This window comes from Magnolia sinica, chromosome 10 (genome assembly GCF_029962835.1).
Source record: "Magnolia sinica isolate HGM2019 chromosome 10, MsV1, whole genome shotgun sequence".
In the NCBI taxonomy this organism is placed as follows: domain Eukaryota; kingdom Viridiplantae; phylum Streptophyta; class Magnoliopsida; order Magnoliales; family Magnoliaceae; genus Magnolia; species Magnolia sinica.
This window is the reverse complement of record NC_080582.1, coordinates 44,557,552-44,574,154: the sequence shown is the minus strand read 5'-3', so window position 1 is coordinate 44,574,154 and position 16,603 is coordinate 44,557,552. Positions and strand designations below refer to the sequence as shown.

The 16,603-nt window shown below is 36.9% G+C and overlaps 1 protein-coding gene across 5 annotated transcripts in view; it reads right to left on the bottom strand.

The window, feature by feature from the left end:
- The window catches only part of LOC131258340 (alpha-mannosidase I MNS5), a 173,891-nt gene that overhangs the window by 25,549 nt on the left and 131,739 nt on the right, over nucleotides 1–16,603 (bottom strand). For 3 of the 5 annotated variants that reach the window (XM_058259593.1, XM_058259596.1, XM_058259597.1), the window contains one exon: nucleotides 1,899–2,370. In XM_058259593.1, coding sequence (XP_058115576.1) covers nucleotides 2,134–2,370 — 237 coding nt within the window. In that variant the 3' untranslated portion in view covers nucleotides 1,899–2,133. Of the gene's footprint in view, nucleotides 1–1,401; nucleotides 1,799–1,898; nucleotides 2,371–16,603 lie in introns of those variants that run through there. The other 2 variants (XR_009178064.1, XM_058259594.1) reach the window with 2 other exon arrangements.

Here is a 16,603-nt window from a genome sequence, read left to right as displayed (position 1 = left end):
ACAGAGAAATTGGATTTTCGCTGGCTTACTCTTGATTTTCTACCAAATTATAGAAATTACCATGCCAACAGCCCGTGAGATACTGTCACGTAGAGGTGTACACGAGTCGATCCGAGTCGAGCTTGGCACGGCTCAAATTCCTAAACCTCACAAAGTATAAGACCACATACTTGTGTGGGCGGAAAATGGTGCCTAATTCTTTCATTTTCCATCATTGAGGCCCTTTTCTCGGAATCTGCGATTGCGAACTGCAAGAGTCATTCAAATATGGGAGTCCTCGACTCCCTAGCTCATTATGATTCTACAGTATCTAGCTAACCATAGATTCCTAGTCCATCGGCAAGTGGCGATTCCAAGCCAATCATATTATTTGCAAGTCACTACCCACCACCATCACAAAGAAGAAAAGTGGGGAGCCCCTCCATATGCATATCAACAAATTGGTGAATCTACTAGGGACACTAGCCACTGGGTGACTTGACTTGAAAATGTGGGACTTTCGAATTTTTGGGGATTTCTAGTTTTAGTCATCTGTATTTTCCAATACTTCTCTTCAGTTTACTTTCTTACATTTCATTTTGCTAATATCCCCACCTTCACAGGGACACTGGCAACATGCCCTGAGCTTTTTAAGCAACACGTGGGATGTCAATCATCAATATGGACCACCCATTCTCCCAAAAATCTAGGCACAAACCACGTTACAAAAAATCATGCCAATCGGATGATTATAACCATCCAATCGATACATGGAAAATGGACTATCAAGATTGAGCAGAAAAACAAAATAGGTTCAATCATCATCTTGAACCATCCATCCAATAGATCCCCACTTTGAATAGCTTATAATTGCAAAGTACCACTTTGGTTTGATGATTCTAACCATACTTTAGGACCAAACAACCCTTCTTTTTTCTTTTTTTTTCTTTACAAAGAGGAAAAGTCGAGAATTGCGGGGCTAACTTGGTATGTGAACGACATCTCGCTCAATAAATGTAACTAACTATTATAATCAGATGAACCAAAAATCTAGATAATCGAAACATGGGCCACAACATAAAAACCAAGTTTACACTACCCAAAAATATCCAAATTCATGTGTAGCTCATCTAATGATTTAAACAGCCAGATTTTTGGTTCATCTGATCATTCATGGTGCTATGTATATGTGGAACATGTTGGAAGCTATACACATGCCATTGTGGCCCCCACCTTTCTCAACTTTTACTTTTTTAAAGAAAATAAAATCAAGGGCATTTTGGTATGTTCTTTGGTAAAAAAGCACTGCTCAGTAATTTTGATTTCGGGGGAGGGGGAGGGAGGGGTGGCATTATTTGGCAAAATGAGAACTCCTGAGGAATTGTGTGGTAAAAATCTCTTCAAATCATGGGTAAGAATTAATTTATTTAAAAATTTCAATATTTATTTTGTTAAAATTGCAGTAATTTTGCAAAAAAAAAAAAAGAAAAAAAAAGTGATAGTTTGAAAATCTCACATAACATATCATTTGATGAATTTTCTGCATAAGACTTTCAAAATTTCGGTGATATTTGTCACGATGGCGATGACAGAATAGTTACATACCAGTCAGGTGGAGTGGTAGTCCATTCAATGAAAGGTAGAAGGTGGATAGTCTGTCCGCCACACCATTCCCTTCCAGATACATATGGTTGCCTGCCACATCCAGAATCCAGCGTGGAGCTGCCAGCAATTTTGCATTAGTCTTGGTGTTCCAGGGAGGTTAGTTTTTTTGGAGCTACATTGGTACCGTGGCTTGTTTACTCATTGCTGGACTCACCTAAAATATCAACATTCCAAAACCCACCCACCATGGAAAAAAATGTTAAGTGATGAAATTTGTGTTACAGTAAAAGATAGTAACCCATCAATACCAAAACTGATAAATAATTATGAAATCGAACTGCGCTGATAAAGATAATTTCTTAAGCGTAACGCGCACATGCAAAACAGATACTGTTTTCCAAGGGGATCTACCAAATAAATATGAATACAATGTTTCATATCTCGGGTTGGAATGTGCAGAATCAAGTATCTAGTGTTGTATGATAGGATTTTGGGCTTTTATCCCGTGTGTAGCTAAAAAGAATGGATTGTCATAGCACAGAACAGATTTTAGAGTGATGAAATGAAATACCACAATCCACAGTATCCAGCAACACTGCAAGTTCTTTGCCTACAAGTGCTAGCATCAACACCACATTCCTCATCAGTCCTACACCTGTGATCAGACCGGGCATCACAAACATGGCAAGCACTCTCAACACGAGGACCACCATTTCCTCCAAAGGTTAGAGTATCTGGACAGACTTGCAATGACATTGCACTTGCACGAATTGCTTGATTTTCACCCTGCACAGGGGAGACAATTTCATTATTTTTTCATCATTTGTCCAGTGTAGAGTCTATCAGGAGATATGATCCCATGGAACGAGAAAGGCAAACAAAATCAAATACTAGGAAGAAAGCTGGCCACACAGACATCATGCTACCTGAAAATAACAAGTCCACTTATTTCTTCTAGCAACTTAAAGCACATCACAAACAGAGAATAATGTTTATGGAAGTGTTACAGGTGTCTACCTCCCTCCCCCTCTCTTTGGCTCGCTCGCTCTCTTTCTTGCTCTGATTCTGATGATATTAGAAGCTTTGTAGAAAGATCTGAGAATGCATGTTTCTAATCTGGATATGCATTCAACACTGTAAAGACCATCCAAAATGTGCTACACAAATTCCAAATAATCTGAGATGAAGAACATCATCCATCCTGACATGACTGCATCAGCTGGGAAGCCACCACAAGAACATGAGATGAGTTCCAAATCTAAGCTCTAAACGCACCATTATCCTGACACACACCCACATAAAGCTCTAAAAGCACCATTATCCACATGCACACGCAGATGCAAAAGTGGAATACCGCACATAATTGTCCCTTTATGAGAACACCCCCCCCCCCCCCCCCGGCACAACACTCATGCAAAAGTGGAATATCACACATAATAGTTTCCTTATATGACACTTAGACCCTCTAGAAATACCAGGATAAGGACATGAAATCCCACTACCTTAAGACAAAGTCATGACTCGTCAAGTTTAAATTCTAGACCTGCTAGCTATATATTTTAGATTCAGTGTAATAGCAGGGCTATTGGCCCAGTCTGTGATATTGTTAAAGAAATATTTTAAGATGATTATAAAAAGATTTTTAACCAATCTTTGTCATATCCATACCCTGAAAATTTTCAGGTTTAATGGAACCCCCATATCCAATCCTTGCTGTTGCCAAACTCAACTCCCATATTAAGCACACAGATTTCTTATCCACGTTTGTAACTTAAATAGAAACTAGGTATATCATAATAGAGAGGCACATGATGTAGACAATATTTTGAAAAATGCACAATGATAGACGTTTCCTCTTTGTTGGGGAACTCTTTTCTTCTTCTCTCATTTCCTTTTAATAAACTTTCCTGTTAATCTTAAAAAAGTAAAGAGGGGGGAAAAAAATAAGAAGAAAAAAAAAAAGGAACGAGAACATTGTTATAAGATACATGACCATGTCAATGTTGTGATTTGTGGCCAAGAAGGAATTTTTATGATCACCATTCTGAGACAGACAATTTGTGGATATCATGTGTGTTTTCAATGGGATACTCAGTTTCCATATGTTTCTCTTATGAGCAACTGGTGCCAACATGTGATCCTTTATGCAATGATGGGATGTAGAGCTTGACTGGTGTAGCTGGAGATAGTGCGTTGTCTTAGGAATTGCTGTGAATACGTGATTCCGCAGCTTTCCATGATTTCTAAGTACTACCATTGCATGATCTTGAGCCATTATTTTGTGAGCTAGAAAGATCTGGTGCATCCTCACCATTTAGACTGACCACGTTGCGTGATCGCAACAAATTTCTTCTTTGATTGAATCATTCCCCAACAAGATATTTGCTCGAACTTGCAGAATACTTCTGATTCATCCATCAAGGGATGCACCGAAACATATATCAGTAGTCATGGGGGAGAAGACACTCTCCTAAAGACATCAAAAAGAATAAGTTCAAGCAATCTCAACAGTTGTGCCTCCCACTCTCTGATTGGTAACTTGCATGTTTTACCAAACAGATCTAGCACAAAATGCCCCATCTCATGTTACTAGGAATGGTACACCATGAACCATTTACTTCTTCACCATCGCTAGTATATGGCAAGGTATCCCGTATCGGTATCGGTTGGCGTAACGGTGCCCTCTGATACCGATACGGATACAGGGGGTCTAACGGCGATACAGGGGGGTAACAGCCCATAACGGTACAATTTTTTTTTTGCCAAAAAATATGAAAAAATATGGATTAAATCTGGAATATTCTAAGCATTCCAAATATACATTCATTTATAAATTGGAACATGTTTATGGTAGTGTAACGGTCCACTCTTTGGTGAGAAGTTGTGTTGGATTGTCTGATGAATTTATGAACTAGACAACCAGAATTTGACTGCAAAACTCATATATTTAATTTTCTAACAATCTACGGTCAATGATAGATATATTAGAATGAATGTAATATGAAAATATCTTACATGTGTAATATATTCAAATTTTTTTTTAAAAAAAAAGGGCCGAAAATACTGCGTAAATAGAAAAAATTATAAAAAAATAAAATATAAAATGACAACAACAATCTGTAAAATGGACATTAACATGTTCTACTATGATTAACACATCATATTCTACCATTAAAACAGCAAAACATTCAATAAAAAATGATTTTTCGATTTTTTTTTTTAAAAAAAGGGTCGAAAATAGTGCGCAAAAAAAATTATAAAAAAAATATAAAATGACAACAACAATCTGTAAAATGCACATTAATATCTTCTACTATGATTAACACATCATATTCTACCATTAAAACAGCAAAACATTGAATAAAAATGATTTTTCGAATTTAAAAAAAAAAAGGGCCGAAAATTGTGCGTAAATAGAAAAAAATTATAAAAAAAATATAAAATGACAACAACAAACTGTAAAATGGACATTAATATGTTCCATTATGATTAACACATAATATTCTACCATTAAAACAGCAAAACATTCAATAAAAAATAATTTTTCGAATTTAAAAAAAAAAAGGCCTAAAATAGTGCGTAAATAGAAAAAAATTATAAAAAAAATATAAAATGACAACAACAATCTGTAATATGGACATTAATATCTTCTATTATGATTAACACATCATATTCTACCATTCAAACAGCAAAATATTGAATACAAAATATAAATACCTATTTTTGAGAAATTTCTGAAAAATAGCCCACGGAGCTTTGAATCAAGCAAATCTTTAATATAAGTTGTTTTTATCTGTAATATCAAGCTAAGAGTGGTCGAAAATAGCAATAGAATGATTTAGGAAGAGTTTGGAAGAAAAAAGTTTCAAAAAAAGTAAAAAAAACAGACCTTAAAAAGTTTAAAAAAAAAAAAAAATGGCCGTTTTTTTACTGTTACGCCCTGACCGTTACGGGGCAGTAACGGCCGTTACAGCTACAGAATCGGGGGGTGCCCCGTTACGCCCCATATCGCGTAACGGCCACTGTCGTTACCGATACGTATTGGCCGATACGGCCGTATCGTAACGGACACGGGACACCCTGGTATATGGTCATTATTTTATGCACAACAAAGATCTGTCCACTCCTGATGAAGAGGTTTTTTTACAATATTTGTTGTAAAGGCAGTTGAGATAAGGCTTATGATAATGTTGTAAGGTACAGATACATACAAAAGATTCAAATTCCTTCCATGATTACATGCTCAAGAAAATCAGTGTCTACCAGGACCTTAACATTTGAAGGTCTAAAGAAGACGAACCAATAACCATAACTTTTGACACTGGCACTAAATATGTCTTTGGTCAAGGAACATGATAAACATTTTTTAGAACTTGAATTCCGTTTCCCGAAGTAGCTGACCCCAATTTTGGGATAAGGCTTCGATGATGATGACGACGAATTCCCTTATGTAAAGTCAATTACTAGATAGGAAACACTAAATTACTTTATAATTCTGCAGCTTAATGAACTTACTCATGCTACCTATTAGTTGATGTGCGCATCATGAGTCAATTACCAGTTGTTTGGATAGACATCTAATTCATGAATTTGGAAAATTTCTTTTATCAATGAATTTGGGAATTCTTAATTGCCTAAATCATGAAGCATGCAGTTGAAGCATTTGGCATGCATTTCTTAACAAATTCATGACGTAGGCGGTTAGTAAAAGGGGCCTAATTCACGTAGTGTAAGATTTGGAACAGAAAAAGAAAACGATCAAATTCCTCAATGAATTGACCAATTCCAGTCAATACAAAGGTCTTGAGCTCATCACCCAATTTTTACTATAAACATTTTGGGTCTTTTAGAGTCACCAGATCAAAGTGATTCTTGAAAAACAATGAGCAAAAAAACTATGAGGTCCATAGGATGGCCAGTGCAAATTGTTATGGGACCTTTATAATAGATGCGTATAAGTTTTAGTGGTCATTGATCCAATGATCAGGATTTGCCAATCAAAAGGTTCCTTGAGAGATATTAACAATCAAAGTTGGGGCACATGATAAATATTCGAAATCTATGTGTAACGTCTCGGAAAAATCCGTACAAGGACCCGAGTACCACCTCAGGCAGAAATTACCCAGGACCAAAACCTTTAGAAATTAGGTTAATGTTAGCAAGTGCTAAACTAGAGTGTTTATGAAATTAGCACTAATCACTTTAAATACGATCTGCAAGACCCAAACTGTATAGTATCATTGACGCTACATTACCTTGAAATCTAGAATCCGTCCTTAAACCCAATTGCTCTCAGGAGCATCTTGAAACTTCGTATCAGACCTGGACCGCACGTCGAAAGTCCGATAACCGCAAAACTATACAGTTATGACCACATTACTGGACTTGACAACCCCTTTGGAAATCAAGTCTTAATTGTGTCTAGAAATGCACAACTTGAGCCTGGAGCAAAGTGTGTGAGAAACATGAAAATATTTAGAAATAAAATCCGAATTTAAGTAATCTAAGTCGTGTCGCTTACGGGCCAAATATAAGAATTCAGACCGTCAGAATTTGACCCAAATATACCCTCGGATCAGGAGAAATGTCCCATACATGTCGGTGTACTTGTGACCCTGATCGAGTGACCGTGACCGTTAAACTGAAACTGGTCCGCCACGGCTAATCTGTAAATCCGATTGGAACGAAAACTTAGCTTGACCTAGATCCATGGTCAGAGAGCTTAAGTCCGACCGCACGTGGAAAAAGGGCCACCAGAAGTGCTCCGTTGGACCGGAACAGACCATATTTGGATATAACCTAAGTATACCTTGGCCCTGGGGCCATTCCCATCAAACCTGGGCCTATATAAGGACCATAAACCCTCTCTCTCTCACCCCATACGAATTTGAGAAAACCCTAGGAGAGAGAGAAGAGAAAAGAGAAGGGAAAAGAGGGAAAGTGAGAGTGAGAGTTGGAGATTCTTCCTGGGATTCGATCTCGCTACTCTACGCACTCAACCGCCATTCCTGTATCGCTATACAGGCGATTCCGACTCCGTACTTAGGTAACAGAATCTAACCCTAACTTGTTTTAGGGTTTCTAACTATTGTAATAGATGAAATAGCTAACCTATTCCCTGATATAGGTTATTGTGGTGCCGTAGACAAGACTTAACTTTTAAAACTGAGTTCGCTACGAGTCTACCGGCGAAAGGTGCGGACTATAAACGTATAGGTTATGGTTTTCAAGGCTTTCAATGTCTGTTAATGGTTTATTACTGATGTGGGTGCAATTTCACATGCCAAATGCGATTTTGTATCGCGTTTCTGATATATATAAACTATATTGAGTTTAATGTATTCCATGTATATGTAGAAAGTATCGTATACGTATGAAATTTGAACGTGTTTGCCATGATTAATTGTCGTGTGTTTGTGCTAGTTGTATGTGTAACAACCCCTTGGCGAAAGGAATTACCCTAAGACGTGCTATCACCAACATACGTCATGTATGTTGGAATGTGTAGTCTAAGTGTTTGTAGAAATGTCTGAATGAACAAGTGTGTAATAAATTGTACTTTATATGGGCACTGAGAAGAGATTCTCAACTACCTTAACGATGTGTATGATTTCCTCCATGTAACTTATATTCCTTGTCTGTTTTACTTAGACACTGCATATGTGTGAATTCATGTTTAAGTTGAAATCCATCAAATGCTCACATGCTTGTATGATTGGAATTGTTGATCCATTACTGTTCTGATTAGCTTGTATGATTATCTGTTATAGTTGAATTTGTTTGGGACTACAGAATAGTCCAGGCAATCGATAACAGGCATTGAATAGGTGGCTGAGGTTGATTTCACCACATAGGACGTAATCGATGAATCCGAGCCGTACTTGGGATGTTGGCAGTGGTTAGGCCACACGGAGTGCTTATGCACTTCATGTCAATCAACTCAACGTGCCCTCGTACTAATCGAGCTCGTCAAGTAACCCGATTGACCTGATGTATGTTCACCATGTATGGACGCTACTGCTTGAATCTAAGGTACCAAACTCACCAGTGAAAACCCCTTTAACCTTGGTACCTCGATCCACTAAGACTCATGAGCCGGACATGGTGGTATGGGACACCGTGGTCGAGCTGTCGGCCTACGCTAGGGTGACGAGCCTCCCCGTAGTGTCCAGTGAGCAACACAGTCTCGTGAGCCGAATACGGTGGTATGGGACACTGTATTCGAGCTGTCGGCCTACACTGATAAGGTGACGAGCCCTTTGTAGTGACCTCGAGCGTACGCTAAGACTGCGTAGAGGCGACGAGCCCTTACGTAGCAACAAGAGTACACTAGGCCTGCACTGATAAGGTGACGAGCCCTTTGCAGTGACCTAGAACCGCAATATCGTATGAGAATTGCTAGGACTGACGACCCTAGAATGGATCATTGTTTGGGAATTGATATAAGGGAGGTACCTTAGCTTCCCAATCCTGCTGTATGAAAAGGACTAATAAGAACTTGGTAATCATACTCATGCACTACATTGCATGTGCCGTTTGGCGATGTGTAGAGAGCACGAGGAAGTGACTGACATGCGCAACCGTTAGATGAAAATCGCTGAGGGAGTGCAGGCGAGGGCATGCATCATTTATACATACCATTCCTGCATTAATCAGAGTATCTAGGGATGTTTGATTGTAGTGTTTTATCATTACTGCTTGACTGAATTGATAACATGTTAACCTTTACTTTATTGTTCCACTGAGTTGATCACTCACTCACACGTTACGGGACGGTGTTTTAAACACCAACCAGACCTTGTTGTAGGTTCAGATGATGGCATAGCCTGCGAGGCGGAGCCAGACTTTGAGGATGATGAGGAGGCGTTCTCATATATGCAGTATTCAGGCAGGTTATCGTAGACCGTTCTGAATCGTCAGGGCTTCAGGGTTATACTTGTAGTGGACTGTTACATTTTGATATTTTGAAACTTGAAACCATACACGTAATTTATTGACCTGGCAAGGCATACATACTTTGGGGACCTATATTGTGTTATAACACTATACATAATTGAGTAAGTCTTCCGCTTGCGTATTACAACTATCCCTGGATTATGTATTGCTGTTTTGGCCTAAATATTATTCATGTTTTATGCACTAATACAGACAACATTTAATCATCATTAAATATGTTGCATAAGTGATGTGTTGGAACTCGGGAGTTGGACTTTTACTCGACCCCCGATTTTCAGGGCATTACACTGTTTGGTCCTTCACCATAACCCAATCTAGACTGCCCATTTAGTTTGCCATTGATCAGATGATAATATCATCCCATCAAAGTGATTCTCGAGAGAAAAGGGCGATCGAAGGTTTGTCCCACAGTTGTGAACACTGAACAATATTAATCAATGACTAGGCCTTTTTCATCATCAACATAGATCATTCATTTTCTTAGAATTGATCATATGATTGGGATTGTTTAATCAATGTAATTCTTGACAGGCATGGGCAATCCAAGATGTGGCTACCATAGTGGACAATCTAAATTAATCACTGGAATCAACTTGAAACTTCTGGTTACTTGTCATCAATAAGATGAACCTCTGGTTATTTATCATCAATCAGATGGTTAGGATCGTTCGACCAAAGTAATTCATAAGAGATGGAGATTTGAGGTGTCAATGTCACAGTCGGTCTAGATCAAGGTATTCGGTAATGATAACAGTGGCCATAATGGCCACGTGCAATGTTTTAAATATCGGCCGATATATCCCACGATATGTCTTGTATCCCACCTATGCGATACGAAACACACATGTAGTGCCGATATATCCCACACGTTTGATCCGGTGGGCATTTTCAATTTCTAATCCTTGTTTTTGTTGAAATTATGTTAAATCAGTGTCAAATGGTTACAAATCCTTTGGTTCTTCATGTTTTGCATGAAAAATCATGGAGTTCGCTTTGATTACGATATCCGTTGGTTTTTCACGATCTCCATGTTTTTCTTGAAATTTTCTTTCAACCAGCTGTCAATTGAGACTAATTTCAAAGTATTTAGGAGTATTTGATGAAATGATCATCACATACACTCTAATTTCGAAATTTGAATGTAGGTAGTCTGTTTTGGAGAATATTTGAAAATTTCCCAATTTCTTGCAATATTGCACTCCAAACATGAAATTAAGCATGTATGAGGGCTGATCTACTAATTTGTCAAGTCCTTGTCAATTTTTGGAAAATTTAAAATAAATTTCAATAAAAAATTATTAAAATATTAATTTATTTTCTTTTCAAAATGTCCCTTCAACCAGCATCAATTTAAAATAATTTTGAAGTATTTAGGAGCATTTGATGAAATGATCATCACATACACTTTGAACGTTATACATGCAATTTGAATATAGTCGCATTAATTCAGCCAAAGAATGCATAGCTTAGGACCCTATACAAAGGAAATCTATTATGTGCGCTTCTTTTTTACATGTTATGATTTAAAATTATGTATTAAGCTCTTTTTAACAATTTTTGAAGTTTCATTCAAAAATTCAACCATTTTTCTAATGTTTCCCCATGTTTTCCACAAAGTGTGATAAATTACCCGATACAAACGATATAAACCGTGCGATAACCGATACATATCTGTATCTCAAGGATGCGATACATAACGCGATACCGATATTTCGAACATTGGCCACGTCTTACCATTACGATATAGGCTGCAATGATTGTTATGGCTTTCTTTCTTCTTTCTTTCTTTTATATATATATATATATATATATATATATATATATATATATATATATATATATATATATATATATATATAACCTGTATTGGTCCCATAACAGACTGTTACGGACCCATACCGGCTGGTTTTTTTTTTCCCCATAATAGACATTACAGCCCATAATGCATAACAGCACCCACTGTTACCGTTGCATAATGGTTGTTACATAACCATTTTTTAATACCTTGGTCCAGATCTCACTTGAACATTTTTACCATAATTGATTAGAACTATGTGTTACTTATCACTTACTAGGTGTTTGGATTGTTTGAATAAAATCATTTCTCTTGCGTAATCCAAGGTGGATCCCGCATTATGGATGGTCCAACTAATGTGACTACTTCATTTTAACTGATTTGGGCTTCCACTTTTATTGTCCACCAATTGGATGTTTAGGATAGAAGTGAATCTTATGAGATACTGCCAATTCAAGGTAGAATTTGACAAGTGATCCGGATCAATGTTTGACCCCTTTTTTGTACTTGATTTTTCCATCCACTTTATTGACAGCTAATAGATGGAGATATACGAAAGAGGCAACCCAAGAGCAGTCCACATGATGGGTGAACCATTCAGTTATTCAATTACAATCAACATGGACCATTCATTTCATAGGACATCACGATGAGCCATCTAGATAAATCATTTGAATTATTTTGTTGCTATTACCTTAAATTTTGGAAGCCATTGATATGTTGATTATGATCATCCAATCGATGTCATCCCATATGATAGACAGCTCATGTCCATGATTGGGCCATTTATATTATAATAATTGACATGGACTGTCAATATTGATGGCCATTGATTGGACAGTTTGGATAGTTTCATGAAAGTGATTCTTAAAGGAGGAGAGATATTGACGTCCACACCCTCTCAAAAGGTAAATTTGATAAGACCAGCCAAAAAAAAAAACCCAACAAATTATGAATTTGACACTAAGCAACTGAAAAAAGGTTGTTAAATTGTAAAGTTACAATTTCATGAAGGTAACGATTAATAAACTGAAAAATTCACAAAGTGACTAATTTTATACATCCGAACTGTCCCTTACCTAATCCTATCATGCTCTTCTCTTTGTTGGAGGTGGTACAGAGGCATAAACTCCATCTTCACTGTGTAGATAGCTTTCTGCTATTGGCATCAAAGCGTAATGCTTTGTCTCCTTCTCAATAGAAGAGATACTGTGAACAAGGCATGAACATTGCAATCCTTGCCATTCTTCTCTCTTTGGTCTATCTCACCATGAGAACTGACCTGGACAATGTTTCCCTCAGAAACTTCCACTGCAAATTTGCATGCGAACTGATCCAACGTTGCACACCTAGTCACCTACAATATGCCTTGTGGTTTGTTTCACAGAGACATACATGCATTTCCTTTCGTGAGGTGACTATCTAACTTTTGAACCTTGTTGATTCTGCTATTAGAATATAAATTAGGCTTCTTTCCTACGGGCTGTCAATGAGTACCAAGATCCGTGCATGCATGAACTCCCATTCCAATTTATGTCAGATCTGGGTCCAGATTTCAGGTAGGACCAGGGTCAAATATTCTTTTGTGTTATCCTTTTTTAATTATAGTTACTATATAATGCTATTCCAAAAAATTATAATTATTATTTAAAAACCTTACAAAATGCATTTTTGTTATGAACCCAAACAAGATTCTAGATCTGATTCCAGATCCAAAACCCATCAGAATTATATTACTCAAAACTGAACCAAATAGGACCTGCTGGTATACCTGAATCCAAACAGATTCGCATACAATAATTCACATATGGACTGTTTCTAAACCCGAAAGGATTTTAAACAGATTGCGATAGTCGGGTCCTGATATGCGTACATTAGTATCTGACGCAAACATGAACTCACTGAAAAACCTACTTTCCCAGAGAAAAGAGACTCCTTGCTTTACTTCATCATCAGAATCGCCACTTACCCTGCTAAGGTTTCTATATTTAGCAACAGAATATATAGCTCAAACAACATAGGTCAAACTGGCTACCCACCTGCCAATGCAATGAAAGCCACTGGCTTCAATTTGTGAGTGACGACTTGCAGATTGAGTCAACATCCAGCAGGGATGTTTCCTTGCATATATCGATGACTTCTATTAAATGACGTGAAAACATATAACCTTGTATGAACATGTCAATCTCATTCTCTCAGAGACAATAAATTTCTCAAGAGAAGCATCAGAATGGTCCCTAAAGCATTCTATTAACTGACGTGAAAACATGTAACCTTGTGTGAGCATGTCAATCTCATTCTCTCAAAGCCAGAATAATTTTCTCAAGAGAACAGAGCATCAGAATGGTCCTTAGCCTCTTTCGAGGTCTTTGCTTCCACAATGTGCTCTTAGAACTCCTTTTCATATTAATGCTTCACCAGGTGAAAAAATAATACCTTCCCAATACATTATCCTCATGACCAATGCTTCTACATTTTTTCCGACTAGTACTTAATAGGGATTGGCATCTGCATTAACTATTGTTTTCCATAGGTCTTGGCCCTTAAGATAAGAATACATGTAGGATATCTAATAACCATACTTACTATTGTGAAGATTTTTTATCCTGCTTAACATGCTACAAAGATCTTCCCATATTTATCCTGTTTAACATATTACAAAGATATCTCATCTTTCAATCATTCACTTGCAAGCTTCATTGGAGCTCAACGTTCCCCCTGATCACCAAATCAACATACACATGATGATCCATGATTATGTAATGTCTTGAACTTCCAACCTGAGACTTCGACTCCTCTTGCAAGTGACTACAAGCTTCTCTTTTTGAGAGAACAAACTACACAGGGATTTCTCAAAGAGATATTTGTAGAGAACTTGATGCATGCGACCCCCTAGGATTAATCTAACACTTAATGACAACTTTGTAAGGTATGATGTGTCAAAATGTTTCATCTGCTCCAAACCTTTCGAGGGCATCTCGCTGGCACAATCACCCATGCATAGGTTTGCAATAGTTTCTCATGAAGTGTATCAATTTCTCATTTTTCTCATGAAATGAGAAATTGAACACAAGCACTCACATAATAATGGAAGGGGAAGAGATGCTTTCCCTTAGAAAATAAAATTTATATCTTTGACATTACATAACCTACTCATATAAAGGTGCAGTTTACAAGGGAAATCTTTGAAAACTGACTTAAAAGGAACCTCATAAATGGCTAACAAGATGCTTGCTAGCAGCTTTCAAACAAATTAACAGAATAAACAACTGTCTAGAAGCAGCTTCCAAGCAATGTTGCCAAAATTGTTATCGTTTCATAAATCATATGGGGGTTGAATTGTATCGAATCACAAATTGTACTGTATGTCGTAAGATTTTTTTTTATAATTTTCTTAAAATTTTGAATATATATATATATATATATATCAGATTTATTTTTTTCCTAAAAATCATCAATCTTCCTTTTACCATCAATTAGCACCAAGTAACACCATGTCATGAGAGATAAGTTTGTGTTCTTTTAAAGCTACATTGTGCATATTTAGTATTCTCTTTTGTTAGCTTTTTATATTTGATTTTGTTTCTACATTCCAATCTAATTTGAAAGAGGAATTGTGATATTCCACTTCTTGGAATCAAAATCAAATAGAGCTAGCCCAACTTGATTTAATTTAAAATCAATTAAAACTTAGAACCATTTCAAAGTGAGTATTGGACATTGAACTTCTCTATTCGAACTTCTACTCCGATTTGGTTTTACATTTGTGTAGATCTTCTATGTTTTTGGTTTCTTTGAGATTAAGCCAGAAAAGTCTCTAAGTGTTGGTTATCTGAGGAGAGTCAGAAAACTCAGAGTGTGGGGTTTTTGAATTGCATAAGCCCATTAGAAAGACACAATTGTGAGGGTTTTAGGTGAACCTGAGAAAAACCTATTTTCATAGTGAACGCTAATATCCCCTGTGTGAGGATATTACGAGTGGAGTAGCAAGTTGTGTGGCTGTTGTTTAACAGTTGGTGTACACACAGGTGAACCATTATAACTCTATGTTTTGTGGATGTGTGATTTATTTTTTATATCTTTAATTATTCAAGTTTGTGGGATGTATGTGTGGATGTGAATGTTATAATATTTACATTTCAAGCATTATGGGAAATGTTGTAATAGTTTAGACTTCCATTCCTGCTATTTACTTTTTATTCCTCTTCAGTTTGAGATATTGATACTTAAGCCGTTCTAGTAAGTGGTCCTGTCATAAACCCTTAGTTTTTATGGTGCAAGGTTGTCCTTAGAACAACATTTGTATTAACCTCTCAAGACTTAAATTTTGAGGTTGCTTTACATTTCCATACTGTAATTTGTTTAAAGTGCTATCTTTCCTTTATTCATTTAAATTCCGCTGTTAAATATTTAATTTGGCATAGTCCTATTCACCTCCCCTCTAGGACATATAGCTTGGCCTTTTCAAGTGGTATCAGAGCCTAATAGCTCGTTCTAATTGGTTTTTTTTTTTTTTTTTTTTTTGGATTTAATTCCTGAGCTAATCGATCTAAGCTATTTATAAGATGTCAAATTTTAATAGCCTTTCGGTCACTAGGCCTCCTCCATTTGATGGCTCCAATTATGCCTATTGGAAAGCCAGGATGAGAATTTTCTTAAAATTCATGGATGAGAGTGTGTGGCACCACAGTGACTGAATGGACCCCTCCTACCATTGAAGTAACTGGTATCGATGGATCCAAATTTATGAAAATCTCATCTTATTTTTCTTGGACCACTCTTCAAAAAAGTGAGAGTAGTGCCAATGCAAAAGCACTAAATGCAATCACTTGCGCACTATCACCGGAGGAATTCAAAAGAATTATATCCTGTGATACTGCAAAGCAAGCCTTGGATATTTTATAAATGACACACGAGGGAACATCAATTGTCAAGAAATCTAAAGTCCAAATCCTCACAACCAAATTTGAGGAAATACATATGGAAGAAAATGAAATGTTCATGGACTTCTATACTAGATTAAATGACATTGTGAACTCTATGTAGGTTCTTGGCGATAAAATCCCAGAAAGTAAAGTGTGTGCAAAGATACTATGCTCACTACCTGAACGGTTCAACTCAAAGGTGACCGCGATCCGGGAACTTCGTGATACGGACAATATAAGGGTAGAAGAATTAGTTAGTTCTTTATAGACTTATGACTTATCTTTTAAAGCTCCTAAAGGAAAATCAATTGCCCTTAAATCTTCTAAAAATGTTTCTCAAGAA